The sequence below is a fragment of the Pollachius pollachius genome (genome assembly GCF_949987615.1).
Source record: "Pollachius pollachius genome assembly, chromosome: 4".
Classification (NCBI taxonomy): domain Eukaryota; kingdom Metazoa; phylum Chordata; class Actinopteri; order Gadiformes; family Gadidae; genus Pollachius; species Pollachius pollachius.
Window position 1 is genome coordinate 4,741,885 of NC_136937.1, and position 18,578 is coordinate 4,760,462.

At 48.6% G+C, this 18,578-nt stretch overlaps 1 protein-coding gene across 2 annotated transcripts; it reads left to right on the forward strand.

The window, feature by feature from the left end:
* Window positions 1-186: 186 nt before the first annotated feature.
* Window positions 187-10,694, forward strand: pfkfb3 (6-phosphofructo-2-kinase/fructose-2,6-biphosphatase 3). 2 transcript variants are annotated; one of them, XM_079734491.1, is made up of 15 exons: window positions 187-539; window positions 2,441-2,566; window positions 2,750-2,843; window positions 3,163-3,229; window positions 3,407-3,481; window positions 3,836-3,892; window positions 3,984-4,108; window positions 4,472-4,679; window positions 5,077-5,223; window positions 5,630-5,734; window positions 6,010-6,139; window positions 6,578-6,705; window positions 7,343-7,558; window positions 8,170-8,192; window positions 9,203-10,694. In XM_079734491.1, the coding sequence occupies exons 1-15, from the start codon at window positions 458-460 to the stop codon at window positions 9,207-9,209; spliced, it is 1,590 nt and encodes a 529-aa protein (XP_079590617.1). In that variant the 5' UTR covers window positions 187-457; the 3' UTR covers window positions 9,210-10,694. The 2 variants fall into 2 exon arrangements, with proteins under 2 accessions (XP_079590617.1, XP_079590616.1); XM_079734490.1 differs by lacking the exon at window positions 8,170-8,192.
* The last annotated feature ends 7,884 nt before the right edge of the window (window positions 10,695-18,578 follow it).

The following is an 18,578-nucleotide window of genomic DNA, read 5'->3' on the forward strand; positions in this document are numbered from 1 at the left end:
TATTTCCATAAGGGGGTGCAGTGGCGTCAGTCTCACCCAAGGGGGGCGCCTAGTGCGCGCCTCGGGGATGGCGCGCATGCGCAGACTGTCATCGTTAACCGGCCACGAGGGGGCGGGGCCACCGGTGTCACGCTTCTCCCACAGACACACGCTATGAGCCGGCGAGTTAAATAGAGAATCTGGGACAGGACCCGGGTAGATTACCTTCACGGCTCAGCCCGGACGCTGCTGACAACACCGACAAGCCTGAACTCAAACGCAACCTTTAGTGGATCTTCTTTGAACAAACTATTTCACAATTTGAACCCGGTTCTTTTCAACCGGGCGGTCATTAGGAAAATCACACCGCCGCTTTGGAAAGAGGGCCGTCACACCGGGAAGCGGCTCGTTACGCGTTCATTACGCGTTCACCCATCCCCGGTCCGACCGGCCGTTCCTCCTCCACACCACCGGAGGAATGCCCAGAGAGCTGACCCAGAACAGGATCCAGAAGACCTGGATATCCTCCAAAGATGACAAGTCTCCCTCGCGGAGGAGAGGTATGGTACCCGAGTGACTGGAACCGCTCACGTGCCTGGTCAGGGACAGGGCTCATCTGCCCGGTCCCTAACCGACCCCCGGAACCTTGTACCCGGAACCCGACCCCCGGTACCCGCTTCCCCAGAACGAATGTCACCGGGTTGACGGTCAGCCTCTGCTCCAGATAATGTAATGCTAGACTTGTTATCAGACCTGTTATCAGATGTAACATATGAGTCATCTTAATTATCACGCGATAATAATATCCGTGCTGCCGGTTGAAGTGGGGGTGGTGGTGGTGGTCCACATCCGGTGGTCCTCCCGCGCGGCACGGAGGTCTAGGCTTTCGTGAAAGACGCAGTGGATCTGAAGTGCGTGACCAGGGAGGACATGGTTACCATGGCAACCAGCCGCAGCCCACATTGGGTTTGGGTAGCGCGGGCCCCCAGTTTGCGAGAGGGGGTCGGCAAGTGCACGGACCCTCCCCCGGAGATGGGGGGGGTTATGTGTAAGTGAGCGCATCGCTCTGAGATTGGAGCGCCTACATGGCGCGAGGCGGACACTGGTTGGTTTGATGTCCCTGCTAGCCAATGGGAAACGACGCGGTGCTCATTGATGCTGTTGTGTGTGTGTGTGTGTGTGTGTGTGTGTGTGTGTGGGGGGGGGGGGGGGGGGGGGGGTTATGGTTATGGTTATGGCAGGAGCCCTGCGTCACGCTGCCAGGTCGAACCACGGCTGTGTTGCCCTCTGTCCGCTGTGGACAATGCCTGGAAGTTTGTAAGCTCCGTGAGGTCTGATGGACAGTTTGACTCATTTAGTCACACTCGGCCGTATCGCTAACTTCGTTGAAACGGGCTTCTACGAGGCAGTCGCTGCAAAACAGATCCTGTGTCTCCCTAACTGAGACCGAGCTGTGTGTGTGTCCGTCATTAACATCTGTTACAGCCCTGACCACCTCCTCCTCCTCCTCCTCCTTCTCCTCCAGCACCCATTACATAATGAGATCACCTTAGAAGTAAAACCAACATAGAAGTTTGTGTGTGTGTGTGTGTGTGCGTGTGTATTTGTGTGTGCGTGACCGAACAGTTAGAGACGGATCATGTTGTACAATAAGATTGTGATACAGAAAATAACGTGAAGAGGATGAAGAGCTGTAGGGGGGAAGGTTAAAGACATTAGCCCAGCAAATGTTCCCGCCTAAATTGCTTTATCCGTTTTTCTGTTTGGATGCCAAGGGTGTGTGTGTGTGTGTGTGTGTGTGTGTGTGTGTGTGTGTGTGTGTGTGTGTGTGTGTGTGTGCGTGTGAGAGAGAGTGCAATTAAAACATCAACATGAGTTACGGCGTGCATGAAGGAGGTGTCGTTGCTGTTGGGTGAGCCAACTGCGGCTTTGTGACATGTCAGTTTGACGTCTTACTTAATTATATTAATAATAAACAGTGTTCAGGCGGATACCAGACGTTATTCTTCTCAATATACATTAGTATAATGAGGAGAAAGTTGCATCAATGCAACTTTGAAGTTGATATCTCTACCATAATCAGCCCATTACTTTCCATATCGTTTAAGAAGATAGACCCAACAGGGTTCAACTTAAATGTATTCACCGAGTCGTTCAGCTACAACCAGCCCGAACCAGTCTTCACCCGGAATCACCCTGCTGAGCAGCCAATCACAGGCGGCGCTGAGCTGCTCATTTGCATGTTGTTTGTCATTTGAATACACAAAGAGTTGAGTGATTGAACATGACATGCCTGCAGGCCTGTTGGTACCAGCCTGCAGGGGCAGGCCACCAGACAGGTGGAACTCCCGTCACTGACGTGCACACTCCCGTGCACACACACGTGCACAATCCCCTGAGCACAGGAGTGACGGTCACGGTGCTCTCTCTCTCTCTCTCTCTCTCTCTCTCTCTCTCTCAGGGGCGGGGCCTCATCTGGCCAACCCCCCCACGGTCATTGTCATGGTGGGCTTGCCCGCCCGAGGAAAGACCTACATGTCCAAGAAACTCACCCGCTACCTGAACTGGATCGGCCTGCCCACCAAAGGTACACGCACGCACGCGTGCACAGACGCACATGCACACACGTGCACACACATGCACACAGACACATACAGACGTCTTTGAATTTATTTTATTTCTCCAAACGCTTATTAAAGGTGCGTGTTTGCGTGTGTGTGTTTGTGTGTGTGTGCCTGCATGTGTGTGTGTGTGTGTTTGTGTTGTAAAGTCTTCAACGTTGGCGAGTACCGCAGGGAAGCCGTGAACTACAGCTCCTACGACTTCTTCAAGTCCGACAACGAGAATGCTGTGAAAATACGACAGTGAGCAACACACACACACACAAACACACACACAAACACAGCCACATGTACACACACACACACACACACACAGCCACATGCGCACACACACACACTCATACATTAATACACACACACACACACACACAGCCACATGTACACACACACACACACACACATGTACACACACACACACACACACACACACACACACAGCCACATGCTCACACACACACACACTCATATATTAATACACACACACACACACACACACACACGGCCAGTATGGTACGGTAGTGCTTCAGTGGTTGACCCAGAGGTCTCTCTTGTGTCTCTGCAGTCAGTGTGCCTTAGCAGCTCTCAGGGACGTTAAGTCCTACCTCACCGACGAGGGAGGGGAAGTGGCGGTGAGTTTCCCATCATGCATCTCTTCGCCAGACACCCCTTTCACAGAGCTGTTCATTTTCCAAAACCACATCGATATTAACTCTTCCCGCAGGGTATAATTTGAAATACACGACTCACCGTTTATTTTATAAATAGCTCTTGGTTATTTATTAATTCTAGTGGATTTATTTTTCCAGGTCTTTGATGCCACCAACACCACCCGCGACCGAAGGCACATGATCCTGGACTTTGGCGGCGTCAACGGCTTCAAGGTAGGGGATGACGGGTCACTCTGTTACCATGACGATGGTAAATGGTCTGCATTTATATAGGGCTTTTCCAATCAGTGGCCACTCAGTGCGCTTTACAATACTGCCTCACATTCACCCACTCATGCACACACCGACGGCGGAGTCAGCCACGCAGGGCGACAGCCAGTGCATCGGGAGCAGTCAGGGTGAGGCTTCTCGCTCAGGGTCACCTCGACACTCCGCTAGGAGGAGCCGGGGATCGAACCAGCAACCTTGTGGTTACCAACCAACCTGCTCTAACTCCTGAGCCACATGCCGACAACCTCCTTGGGCACTCCCCCACTGAGCTGCTCTCCGTCTTTGTTCCTGTTGCAGATCTTCTTCATAGAGTCAGTGTGTGACGACCCCAACGTCATCGCTTCCAACATCATGGTGAGAACTTGTTTATTCAAACAGTTTCGGTGTCTGTGGTGACGTTCTTTGCCGATGTGGTGTTCTGACGTTGGACTTCCTGTCTGGGCAGGAAGTGAAGGTGTCCTGTCCGGACTACCAGGACTGCAACAAGAATGACGCCATGTTGGACTTCCAGAAGAGGATAGAATGCTACAAGGCCGCCTACCAGCCGCTGGACCCAGACTGCTACGACCGGTAAGTGAGCCTCAGAGTCTCTCTCTAGCTACCCTGTCTTATTCTCTCTCTATCTCGCTTCCTTACTCTTTTTATATGTCTGTCGTTCTCTCTCTCTACACAGTGGGCTTGACACACACTTAATAACCGTAGTTATTAATTAACATTAATCTGTAGATATTAAGTAACATTCTTGCTTAGCACTTTTCCTAATAACTCCTATTCATGCTCCAAACATACTCATTCATCCACCCTTCTCCTCCTCCCCCACCTCCTCCTCCTCCTCTCCTTCCTTCACCAACTCCTCCTCCTCTTCCTCCTCCTCCTCCTCCACCTCCTCCCCCTCCTCCTCCCCCCCCCCGACCCTCCTCCTCCTCCCCTCAGGGAGCTGTCCTTCATCCAGGTGATCGACGTGGGCCGGCGGTTCCTGGTGAACCGTGTGCGGGACCACATCCAGTCCAAGATCGTGTACTACCTGATGAACATCCACGTGCAGCCGCGCGCCATCTACCTCTGTCGCCACGGCGAGAGCCTGGCCAACCTGCAGGGCCGCCTGGGCGGAGACTCGGGGCTGTCGGCGCGCGGGAGGAAGGTGGGGACGCAGACGAACGCGCGCGCACACACACACACAGGGGCACGTGCATGCTCACACACACACATGATCAGGTGGACCCACACACCCACACACACGCACATGCGCAGGCACACACTCGTGCGCACACACTCACACACACACACACACACACACACACACACGCAGAAGCACACATGCACACACACTTTTTCCAACTTCACTAAAACATGATTCACCGTTACTCAACCTTAACTGCGGATCATGTTTACTTTAAAAACATAGTTTTATAGAAGCTGTCATTTTTATTCGTAGCAAAACACAAATGATTAATTAGTGTGTGTGTGTGTGTGTGTGTGTGTGTGTGTGTGTGTGTGTGTGTGTGTGTGCGCGTGCGTGCGTGCGTGCGTGTGTGTAGTTTGCGGCGGCGCTGGCCGGCTTCGTGCAGCAGCAGAAGCCCCGGAACCTGAAGGTCTGGAGCAGCCAGCTCTGCCGGAGCATCCAGACGGCCGAGGACCTGGGGGTCCCGTACGAGCACTGGAAGGTCCTCAACGAGATTGACGCCGTGAGTCCTCACTCACTCGTATTCACTCACTCATTCATACACTCACTCATACACCTGGGGGCCCCGTACGAACACTGGAAGGCCCTCAACGAGATCGACGCCGTGAGCCCTCGCTCACTCATATTCACTCACTCACTCACTCAGATACACTCACTCACTCATATACACTCACTCATTCACACGCACACACACACACTCACTCACTCACTCACTCACTCATATACACTCACTCATTCACACACACACACACAAACACAAACACACTCACCCACACACTCACACTCTTCATTTAATCGGGACTGTGGAAGTGTCTATATATTTAGACAGAGAACTGCAGTGTGTAGCCCTACATTGTGAATAACAAGGAGTCTAATTATAGTGCGTTTGTGTGTGTGTGTGTTTTAAGGGTTTGTGTGAAGACATGACGTACGACGAGATAAAGGAGAGTTTTCCGGAAGAGTTCGCTCTGCGAGATGAAGACAAATACTATTACCGCTACCCATCTGGAGAGGTACAGGACACACACACACGCATTCACTCACGCACGCGCGCACGTACGCACGCGCGCACACATGCCGGAATGTTATTTAGATGCAAAATATCGTTTTATATAAACATTAAACTGAAATCAAAACACCATATCAGTAATGATGCAATATCTTCTTAAGATATGGCAAGACCTTTTCAAATAACACATCTAAAAGCACAGCCAGAATAACATGCCTGTGTGTGTGCGCGCGTGTATTTGTGGTGTCTGCGTGTGTGTGTGTGTGTGTGTGTGTGTAGTCGTACCAGGACCTGGTTCAGCGTGTGGAGCCGGTGATCATGGAGATGGAGCGTCAGGAAAACGTTCTGGTCATCTGCCACCAGGCCGTCATGCGCTGCCTGCTGGCCTACTTCCTGGACAAGAGCGCAGGTGGGTACACACTACGACTCCCAGCAGCCACCTGGGGCCGTCACCGGTCCAGGGAATGTCTGCCCTCACTGTGTGATCACTACAACTCCCAGCAGCCACCTGGGGCCGTCACCGGTCCAGGGAATGTCTGCCCTCACTGTGTGATCACTACAAATCCCAGCAGCCACCTGGGGCCGTCACCGGTCCAGGGAATGTCTGCCCTCACTGTGTGATCACTACAACTCCCAGCAGCCACCTGGGCTCCCCCCCGGGCAACCTACGGGTTGCCTTGCAACCTGAAGGTTGCCTGTTCGATCCCCGGCTCCTCCTGTCAGAGTGTCGAGGTGCCCCTGACTGCTCCTGACGAGCTGGCTGTCGGCTTGCGTGGCTGACACCGAAAAGCGCTGTATTAAAGCAGGCCGTTTACCATTTACTTTCCTCCCCCCCCCCCCCCGACAGAGGAGATGCCCTACCTGAAGTGTCCGCTCCACACGGTGCTGAAGCTGACGCCGGTCGCCTATGGCTGCAAGGTGGAGTCCATCTTCCTCAACGTGGAGGCGGTGAACACGCACCGCGACAGACCCGAGGTAGGCAGCCAATCAGCAAACAGACGCCCGTTTAAGGGGCTTCCTCCCTCACAGGAACTTGATGCTGCGGATTCTGTGGACTATATCCAACGATTTTTACAAAGATTGTTCCCTTTGTTTTTATGCGACTTGCTTTGAATCCTTTTTAAATGTTTGACTCGGTTTTTTGTTTGCACTTCGGTTTTATGTCTTTGTAATGTTTTTCTAATATCTTACTGGCTCTGTATAAATAAAATGATTTACTCAAGTATTATGATTAATGTTTACCGAGAGGATTACAGAGCGCAGCCAGTGTTTAGTCTTTCTTCCCTTTTTGTTAAACTTTCTTGACTTTGTTTCTCTCTTTCTCTTTCATTGTTACGCTCTCTCTCTCTCCCCCCCTCTCTCTCTCTCTCTCTCTCTCTCTCTCTCTCTCTCTCTCTCTCTCTCTCTCTCTCTCTCTCTCTCTCTCTCTCTCTCTCTCTCTCTCTCTCTCTCTCTCGCCTCTCTCTCTCTCTCGCCCCCCTCTCTCTCTCTCGCCCCCCTCTCTCTCTCTCGCCCCCCTCTCTCTCTCTCGCCCCCCTCTCTCTCTCTCTCTCTCTCTCTCGCCTCTCTCTCTCTCTCGCCCCCCTCTCTCTCTCTCTCCCACCCCCCCCAGGAGGTGAGGAGAGGTCCCGGGACCCTGATCCGGAGGAACAGTGTGACTCCCCTCACCAGCCCCGAGTCCAACATCAAGAAGCCGCGTATTGAGGACCTAGAGGAGAACCCCACGGGGGCTTTGAGCCACCCACCCTCCTCCTCCTCCTCCTCCTCTTCCTCTTCCTCGCTCGGCCACTGCAGCCCCGCCCACCTCCCCCTCACCCTGGCAGGACAGGTGGGTCCCACACACACACACACACACATACACACACACACGTGTGTGCACGGCTGAAGGTGCTGTGCGCGTACATACACACACACACACTCATAGCAACACAGAGACACGCACACACACTCATAGAAGCAGACACACACACCTATATGCACACACGTGTGCATAAACACATAAAATCCTGACATGATTTGCTTAACAAACACAATTCTCGTGCCGACGGTTTAGAAATAACATTGTTCACAGTTTGTCTTCAAACGCTGATAAACACGTCAACTTTTAAGAATGGGGAAACGGTTTGATAAACATGCACCTGTTATTTAATATAACAACTCTTCTCCTAGTTAAAAGGAATATTTCCTCTTTCTTCATGTCGACAATCGACTTATGCAAAGAGATATAGTTTCCCTCTTAAACAACAGATGTTCCCCTTTCAAGCAGAAAGCCTTTTTTCTGCCTTCATGGGAGCTCTCCTCTGATTGGACACTGTACCGGCTGTCCCCACTTCCTGTTTAAGCTCTTTTTATTATCTTTCTTCCTCCTCTCTTTCCTCTCCCTCCTGCTCCTTCCTCGCTGCCTCCCGCCTCCTCTCCTGCTCCTCTCCCCCCCCACAGCAGTGGCGGGGCAAAGTCTGCCTGTAAGTACCCACTGAGTACATGTCACTCAGACGGTGGCCACGGGTGGCCAAACTTAAACGAGCAAAACGTCAACAGATGCAAATACATTTAAAATGTTAAGGAATTTCTAAAACTGATAGCACAGCCGAGAGTCATACTCTTAATAATACACACGCACGCACACACACACACACACACACACTCAACCACACACACACACACACACACACACACACACACGCAGCAACAAAGACATGCTTGTTCACTTCAGTATTGCCGGCAAACCCCCTCACTCTCATCACATGCTGTGTCTGCGACATCACTTCCTGCCTTACTCTTCTCCGCATGGCCAGCTTGGGGACTGGCAGGCTCACGCAGAGTTCACTAGAGTTTAGCAATTTGTATGTTGCCATGGCACCCACTGAGACTACACACACACGCGCACACACACACACAAACACACACAGGTCGGACCACCCGCAGCTTTGTGGCGGTGATGTCACCGTCAGTCCCGTGCAGACGTCTCACTCCCACCACCTCGCTACTCGAGGAAGGAGAGTGATCGAAACAAACCTCCCAGTCTCCTCCCACGACTGCTGTGGTTTTGCTCCTGGTTAGAGTTAACTACACCATAACTAACTTCAGGGCAGTTTTGCAGTTCACCCGTGACTTAGCAGTTGTTGATTCAGTTCCCTGTGTGTGTTGTGAGGTTCTTTGTTGTGGTGTGTTTGTGTGTGTGGTTGTGTGTGTGTGTGTGTGTGTGTGTGTGGTTGTGTGTGTGTGAGGCATTGAACCGCATGAACCCATAGTTGGCTTGAAGAAAGATCTGATGTAACTGGATTTCAGGCCGTGCAACAACTAAGTGGTTTTAAGGTCCCAAGAATGAGGAAGTGGAACTGCATAACTCTGTTTGTATTCCTCGTTTCAAATGCAGGCCTGCTACCCCACGCTTGCCCTTATCATAACCTTCTTGTGATCATTGTTGATTGATTATTTTGTCATTGATTATATGTTGTTTTGGTCTTTTCAGAACCTGAAGAGGAAATCGACAGACTGTCACGAAGCTCTGCAGCATTACCAATGAGAACTCTCCGTTGTGTCACATGACCCCGAGGATCCAGGAAGTGGATCTTGGACGAAGACTCAGATATGGAGGTTCATTTGGGGGGGTCAGGGGATGAGTTTAAATTTGAACAGATGTATTTTCTACGCATAATATATGGCTCCTGTTCCAGAAGGATCCGTCTTTAACAAGCGTTCTTCAGAGAGCCGGGCGGTTTCTGATGTTAATCTGATAAATTTGTGATTTATCCGAATATTAGAATCAGAATATATTTCTGATGAATATTGCATAACATGCTGTAGAAGTGAGGAGTTTAATTGGTGGATTCCCATCCCATGGGAGGTCTGCTCATTTGCCCCTCCCATTTACGCTGTTTTAGTTTAAAACAGAGCTGCTTGCAAGTCTTTGCAAGTGCTTACTCCAGAGATTTTGGTCATAACCATTTTTGTGTCTTCTAAAGATGGTTACTGTCAGAATCATTCTTTAGCTGCTCATTTGCTACAAAATCAACGATTAATTTGCACAGCATTGGGGATTGTCTGTTTGTGTGTTTTTTTTTATACTTGCCAATTTGTCTTGTTGTTTTTTTCACTCAATTTGTTTTGAGTGTGTGCGTGCGGGAGACACACACAGATTTGTGTGGAACCTTGTAACGTTTTTGTCCTTAGAGTGCCTATTATTAATATTATTATTATTATTATTATTATTATTATTATCTGGTTGTTCATGCGAACAAATACATGCTGTTAATCTTTGCTATGAGTTAACCGCATCATTTCGATACATTTCTTTAGTCGGTTTGAACGCGTAAAGGGTATCCAAAACCACAACTAGGACATACAATACTTTTTATCACTTTGTTTTTTCATACTGTTTATTTTCTCCCCGCGACGCACAACAAATGTAAAACTTTCTATTTTTGTTACGACAATATGTTTTCTTAAGCAGATATTGTTTGTAAAAAAAAAAGAAGGAAGGGAAATGAAGTTAATAAATGACTGATGAAAGGTTCGCAGTTTACTGGGATATGAATCGTGATTCACTTATTTAATAATCACGTGCATGTATGTGTGTGTGTGGGGGGGGGGCGGGGTTTGTGAGTGTGTGTGTGTGTGTGTTTGTGTGTGCGTGTGCGGGTGTATGTGTGCGTGGGTTTGGATGTTTCATAGCCTGCTGTCTATATACTGAATGGAGGCGATCTGTTTAATTTTAACGAAAACATACCCAAGCTAACCGCTAGCCCTCTCCATTTTCTGATCCCTTCGGCTTCTTCTACTTGAATATCGTTTTAGATTTTTTTGTACGATGATAAGATAAGAAGGTATATGATATTTATTTATTTTTTCCATGTTGTTTCTCACTGCACCTTGTTTTCAGCCTCATGGACTGAGTGCATGATCTGAATGGTTGGGATTATCCCAGTGTACGTTGCTGATTTTGTTATGATATTCTGCTCTGTTGGACCAATAAACTGTCTCCAGGAACACATGAGTCTACGCTGTGGTCTGGATTTGTGTCTGACTGCTGTGATGCCTCTTCTAATGTAAACACCTTAGCTTCCTTCTTCCATCACTCGTTGCCCTGTGACGTCATTGACCAATCACAAGACATCAGCGTCAGGGAATATATGTATATATTTTTCAAAATCCCTTATGACATCTAATGAGTAATTAACTATCCCAATCGATATGTATATCTATAGACCTATTTCTCTCTCTCTCTCTCTCTCTCTCTCTCTCTCTCTCTCTCTCCCCCCACACCAGCTGACTGGCAGCCTATTAATTGCCGGCAGAAGGCTGGTTTTTCCTACGTTGTGTGTGTGCGTGTGTGTGTCATTCAGAGTTGAGGCTGTTCAGTTTGGCATCAGATCAATGTTTGTCAGAGTGTGTGTGTGTGCGCGCGTGTGTGTGTGCGCGTGTGTGTGTGACTCCTCGGTTTGTGTTGCCGCCAGTTCTCCACCATGGCGTAAGATGCTCGACTCAGCGACGCTCCGACCGGCACGCACACCCTGAGAGATTAGAGACACCCAACACCACACACACAACGTCACTCCGCAACGCCACACACACAGTTTGACATACACACAACGCAACAAACACAGTTACACACACATAGCTACACTGCTTGGCTTTTGCTCTATCTTTCCTCTTATTATTGTATGATTATGACATTATGATTGTGTACTTTATATAACTTGGCTTTAGGCGTAGTTTAGCCCTCAGTAACGACATGAGAAGGAGGCAAACCGTTTTGTCTGACAGTGCTTTCATTCTGCTGCTGTTTTATTCATGTTTTCCTGGGTTATTCATCGCTGTGTCAGAGATCGTCTTACATGGCTCTGGGAAAGAGCTTCTTTAACAAATTCCTGGAGCTCAGGGGTTCCCATCCTTCTGGAGTCCGCGACCCCGATTCAAGCTCCTAAAAGGTTTGTTTCTGCCCCCAAACTTTAACATTTGTCCACAAACAATTTCATCCCAATCAACATCTGACTTTTATATTAATATCAATTGCATGTATTCTTCACACACACACACACACACACACACACACACACACACACACACACACACACACCTACACACAAACTGAACATCTCCCACACACACACACACACACACGCACACACACACACACACACACACACACACACACACACACACAAACACAGACAGACAAACAAGTATTCTTCTCGTGTCAGTAACCACGAGGCAGCCTGTGTTCTATGAAGGTATTATTGAAGCAAAAGTTTTTAGCACCTGTACCACCTACCACCTAGATGTGTTGCAAACCTATCTGCAAAAAACCCCAAAGCTGAGACTTGCAGGGGCAGATTCGAGCAGTCGCAACAATGGACTTGCTCATTAAAATGCTGAATCAACATAGCGTTCTATATCATTTTATTGTTGAGGAAATTTTTCACAGATGTGCAATTTGGGTTTACGAATGCACACATTTTGGGCATGTTCTCAGATTATGAAACACGGGTGGTCGAATGTGTTTTGCACCAACTGCGCTGCAATGATTGTAGCAAAACTGTCAATTGCATGACTCTTTGAAGTTGTGATGCACAGGATGGGATTTGCTACTTGTGAACTCGTAGACCCTCTTTTGTGTTTACCATGGTGGAAAAAATATTCACGACTTCAAATGTACTGTTACACATTTGTGACTTTAGAGTACACATGCAAAATAAATATTTGCGACTTCAAATTTACTGTTACGCACTTGTGACTTTAATGTACGCATACAAAGTCTGCAGTTACAGGTGCACAAGACTTTTGCTACAATAGCAGGACTGTACCAGAGTGTTTAAGACACATAAGCGTGTAAGCTCAATGAGCTTTGGTTTGACGTTGCTTGGCACGAGTTGCTCCCTGTTCCGTCCACTAATTAATTCAATGAGTGCGTCCTCGTCAGTCGACCAAGCCCAGGGTGTCACCCTGACACCCTGAGTCCCACGGGCTTCGGATCACTCTTGGTTTCTGGTTGGTTTGTGTCTCTCCCTTTTGTTGATGAAAGCCTATACTATGCCATACAAACTCTCTCCATGTCTCTCTCTCTCCCTTCCTCTGTCTCTCTCTCTCCCTCTGTCTGTCTCTCCATATCACTTTTTCTCTCTCTCTCTCACGCTCTCTCCCTGTCACTATTTCTCTCTCTCTCTCCCACTCTGCCTGTCGCTCCATCCCTCGCCCCCGCTATCTATCTCTTTTTCTCTCCCTTTCTTTCTCACCGACTCTGTGACACTCACTCTCTCTATCCCTGCCTCTCTCTCTCTCTCTCTCCCTGTCTCTCTCTCTCTCCCCCTGTCTCTCTCTCTCCCTGTCTCTCTCCCCCCCTCTCTCTCTCTCTCTCTCCCTGTCTCTCTCCCCCACCCTCTCTCCCTGTCTCTCTCTCCCTGTCTCTCTCTCCCTGTCTCTCTCTCTCCCTGTCTCTCCCCCCCCCTCTCTCTCTCTCCCTGTCTCTCTCTCCCTGACTCTCTCTCTCCCTATCCCTGACTCTCTCTCTCCCTCTCTCCCACCCTCCCTGTCTCTTTCTCCCTGTCTCTCTGTCTCTCTCTTTCTCTCCCAACCTCCCTGTCTCTCCCCCCTCTCTCTCCCTGGGTCATGTCTGTCGTGACTCAGCTTTAGTGTGATTAGTGTTTCCTTACACACGTGTCTTCCCGTTCTGCTTACACTAATCCTTGTTCCTATGCCAGGCAGTACTGACCTGTGTGTTGTTGTTATCAGAAGACACGCACAAACACACACACACACACACACACACACACACACACACACACACACACACACACACACACACACACAGGTGAGACACATCTTGTGACTGCTTTCCGTCACTGATCGTAAACAGAACTCAGTATCTTTATTGCTCTGGTCATTCAGTCAATTAGTCGTTACACAAACGCTGCTTGTCTGAACTGGCTGACCGGTGGAGTGGCAAAGACCAGCAAAGACATGAGTTCAACGCTCACAGTTTAGTCATGTTTAGTCGGGGCAACACAGGACCAAAGGCACGTAGGCAGAATCTCCGGTATCAACTCAACTAGGCAAATATAATGAAGACTTTTATTGTGTTTAATCTAACCACATTTCTTTATACGACTATAAACACAACAGCATTCCCCCTTTGTCCGGAGGTGGGGGCTCCAGGGCCACCAGGGGCCCCCAGCCCCGGGCTATTGTCCCCGGGCACGGCCCCTCTTGAGTGGGGGACATTCCAGCGTGAATGGGTAGGGATAAGACCTTCACCACACCTTGAATAGTACTGGCTCAGACGACTGCGCCCTGATGGCTGGATGACCCAGAGACAGAGAGAGAGAGAGAGAGACAGACAGACAGACGGACTGACAGACAGACAGACAGACAGACTGACAGACAGAGAGAGAGAGAGAGAGAGAGAGAGAGAGAGAGAGAGAGAGAGAGAGAGAGACCCTGACAGCTTCAGCAGCCACTAATCCATCATTCCCTCCTCACCGCCATGGGGCCGACCTCTCCGTCTCATCAACCGGGGCAGTGTGTACGTACGTACGTCGTTGCTGTCATGTCTTTATGTTCTGTCGCTGCCGGGAACGACTACGTCCTTGTCTCCGGGGTTTTCCCGTGCGGTGAGGGGCATTCCTGTTGAGACAGCTGGTAACTTGGCGTTCAGGGATGCACGCTGTGGCGTCTGGTTCTATCGTGTTCCTTGTTCACGTGTTCTCGTGTGCAGAACCACTGTGGGGTCGCCCCCACTGAGCTGCAGGGACTTCTCCCTACAGATGGGCCTTCCAGTGGAAGCTTATCTTAACACGGATACAACAACACACTGCCGGCGTGTTTCCTATACAGAGTATAGGAAAGTGCAGTGCTTAGTGTGTGTGTGTGTGTGTGTGTGTGTGCTTAGTGTGTGTGCTTAGTGCTTAGTGCTTAGTGTGTGTGTGTGTGTGTGTGTTTGTGTGTGTGTGTGGGCATCCGCTGCCCGACTGAAAGACCAAGTGATGTGAGGGAAGTCACGTCTACCACGCTAATGCCATCAGCCCACGACCCATGTGACGCGAAGGGTCGGCTTAGCTCAGGAGGTAGAGCAGTTGCCTTGTAACCGAAAGGTTGTTAGTTCGATCCCCAGCTCCTCCTAGGTGAGTGTCGATGTGTCCCTGAGCAAGACACTTAACCCTAACTGCTTCTGACGAGCTGGCTGTCGCCTTGCATGGTTGACTCTGCGGTCGGTGTGTGAATGTGTGCATGAATGGGTGAATGTTTCAATATTGTAATGTTGTAGTCATAGTTCAACTGAAATGTCTCACTTTTGGTTTCTGTATTTGTTGGACACAAGCTTCCCGTATCGTTCTGATGAAACGAAAAAAAAAGCCACTGTAGCTTTTCATTGTCCTTTCCGTGTGAACCGAAAACATATGTTGGATGACTGAGCATAGATCAGCTGAACATAACAGTTCGGATCGCGTGGGCCTCAGTCGTTCAGCCTGGGTTCACACGGATATGAGAACCAACGTAAGCTTGTAGAGTCTAATCTGAGGGCCTAGACATCCCATAATATCCCTGAGGCACAGTCATCCAGCTGGCCCCGCCACAGGCTGGCAAGGGGAGAGGAGAAGGGAGAGAGGTGAGGAGAAGGGACTTGAGGGGAGGAGGGAGAGGAAGTGAGGAGAGGAAGCGGGGAAAGGAGAGGAGGAGAGAGGAAAGAAGGGAGAGAAGAGGAGGAGGAGGAGAGTTGGGGTGAGGAGGGAGGAGAGGAGAGAGGTGAGGAGGAGGAGAGGAGAGAGGTGAGGGTGAGGAGGAGGAGAGGAGAGAGGTGAGAAGGAGAGGAGAGGAGAGCAAGGAGGGGATAAGAGAGGAGACTTGAAATGAGGAGGAGGAGGAGACGAGAGGGAAACAGAGTATAGGAAAGTGCAGTGGTTAGTGTGTGTGTGTGTGTGTGTGTGTGTGTGTGTGTGTGTGTGTGGTGTGTGTGTGTGTGTGTGTGTGCGTTGGGGCATCCGCTGCCCGACTGAAAGACCAAGCGATGTGAGGGAAGTCACGTCTACCACGCTAATGCAGTCAGCCCACAACCCATCTGACCACGGACCACGGTAACCTCTCTCTCTCTCTCTCTCTCTCTCTCTCTCTCTCTCTCTCTCCCTCTCTCTCCATTTACTGGACTCTGGAATGACATCTTAGCGATGCAGATCTTCCCGTAGCCCTCATCCAGTCTGACACACACACACACACACACACACACACACACACACACTGACATAGATATCATTTCACTTCTCCCTTCACTTCACTTTGCTTCACTTCACCTTTCCCTGATCGGACACAGTCCAGAAAGTGTGTGAGAGCAATGCATTATGGGGAACTTCATGTAGGACGTGATGTGAACGGTTTAGCTGCTGGCCTGCCCTTAATCCGCAGGTGTGTGTGTGTGTGTGTGTGTGTGTGTGTGTGTGTGTGTGTGTGTGTGTGAGAGTGTGTGTGTGTGTTTGTGTGTGTGAGAGTGTGTGTGTGTCTGTGTGTGTGTGTGTTTGTGTGTGTGTGTGAGAGAGAGTGTGTGTGTGTGTGTGAGAGAGTGTGTGCGTGTAAGAGAAATCAATTTTACAATTGAATGACGATGCTTGTGATTCAATTAATCTGTGCCATCCCAGTGATTCAGTGCATTGTGACAGCTGTTAGTATGACATCTATAAAATACACACAAACACAAAAAAACATGGACACAAAAACAAACGCAAAACAAACACAAATGTGCAGCACACTTGTTTTACTAGGACATCTGAGATAGGAAAATTTTGAAGTGACCCAAGAGATCACTAAAAGTGCCAATATCAAAATATCCACTTTAATGTGGCCATAATGTGTCAAATGAAATCACATAAGCACACCCTAAAATAATAAGTGTCATTGGTTTTCCAAACTTGATCCTTAATTACACTTTGTGACTGAACGGGGAAAACAGAGAAATGGACCTTAATCAACATAGTTATTTGTCATAGTCCCAGTGGAGAGGACACAGGTTCGATCCCCGACGTCCGCAGCCTAATCTGTTACGTGAGCCAGCTCCTACCTGCTGCTCCTTAACGACATAATGTCTCTAAATTCACTGTGAGTTGCTTTAAATACAAGCTCAAATTAGTTAATAGCGTTCTAAGTTTGGCCCCTGGATTATACTCCGTTCGGTGAGAAAACAAACCTTCTTGGGACCCCATAGTTAGCGCGGCAGAAAATCAAACCTCTCATTGTGCAGAGAACAGTAAAGGGGTCAGTCTCAGGATAATAAGAAGCCGTTCGTCTGATGCAGACAATGAGAGGAACGCAGAGGTGGACGAAACGTCTCTGCTGTCACACATTCAAATCCCCAGGCCGGTGAATTTGACTCATTTCTCAAATTCGAAAAAAAAAATCGGCGATTATTTGTTTCGAATGACTATGAAAATGATTTAATAGATATGTGTAGACAAAGGCATATCCCCCCCAGTTTGGTTACTTGAGTGTTCAACTGATGTTGAACTTGGTCAAAAAAATAGAGGATATAAGCCTCTTGCAACAGTTGTGCAATGCCACACACACACATGTGAACCCAATTACATCTTCTATTTTCACAATAAGAGCCCTTCTTGGCAGCGGAAACTTGCTTGTTGGCCTTCTGACTTTCGGTGTTGCATCAGGATCTTCCCTCTGTTGCAAACCTTGTGAAAATCTGGACTTACACCCAATAAATGCCCACGACAGGAAATCACGTATGTTATGGAGTGGCCATTCCTTTTAAACTTGCATAACGTTTTCTCAATGAGATGGCAACACAAGTCGAACAAACACACACCATCATCATCATCATCATCATCATCATCATCATCATCATCATCATCATCATCATCATCATCATCACTCAAACAAACATAGAATGCACACACATAGCCTTCATCCTAATTCACCGCAGTTTATACTTTACTATGTGTTTTTAAATGCCATCTTAAACAAGTGTATGCATTTCAATTGTCGTTCAACAGTGACATAAAGTGTCCAGTCTAAGCATTTACACCTTTAGGGGGGTAGTCTATTTCGTTAGTCCCATAGCATAACTAATTATTAATTAATTAGTCATATTTGGCCAAAATTGTGATATCTAACCTAACTCTACTCTCCTAATGCTGTTGATTCACTGCACCTCATTGGCCCCATAAAGAGGACTTCCTGAATGAACCTTTACCCACATAGACTCTCAGTTGATGCAATATTCCTGCCGGCAGAAGCAATGCTCAGATCTCTCTCTAAATTAACATATTAAAATAATCACCATCAATTGAAACATAATCTTACAGTTGACTAGACCAAAGGCACATGGACGAGATATTGTATAATAATAAAACAAAACATTATTTATTATTTATGATTATTATTTATTTAAATATTGTCGCGCGTGAACGCTGCCTCTGATGGTCCGTGGGTGTGTCGCCCGTGACCTGTGTCATACCACCTGCAGTGCTTTAACCTGCCTGTAGGCCCACTGGGCTGTGACAGTTCACCTCTGCCAGTCAAACCAGTCATGCGTTAACAATACATAACCTTATCTGAGAGTCTGCCACCACAGCCTCGTCATGTCCGCGAAAGACCGTCGACGAGAAAAACAAAAGAACATTCCGATCGTGACTCACTTTCACTCAAGGTTACAGTGCGTTTGAGTCACGCGGCCACGTGTCGGCTACAGCCAGGAAATTCAAATACCCGATTTACACGGAAATTTGTTTTGATGTGTGTAGTGAATGACTGCCCTCTCCCGGTGGTGTGTGGTCATCACACACCCACTCGACACCTTACTGCTGGTGGCGGTACACACAATGGATGGATGGATACACCCCCTTGTGCTCTAA

Coding starts and splice junctions, on each gene's coding strand:
- pfkfb3 (XM_079734490.1), top strand. CDS start 458: ATGCCCAGAGAGCTGACCCAGAACAGGATCCAGAAGACCTGGATATCC. Junction 540..2,440: donor GTCTCCCTCGCGGAGGAGAG/GTATGGTACCCG, acceptor TCTCTCTCTCAG/GGGCGGGGCCTCATCTGGCC. Junction 2,844..3,162: donor AATGCTGTGAAAATACGACA/GTGAGCAACACA, acceptor GTGTCTCTGCAG/TCAGTGTGCCTTAGCAGCTC.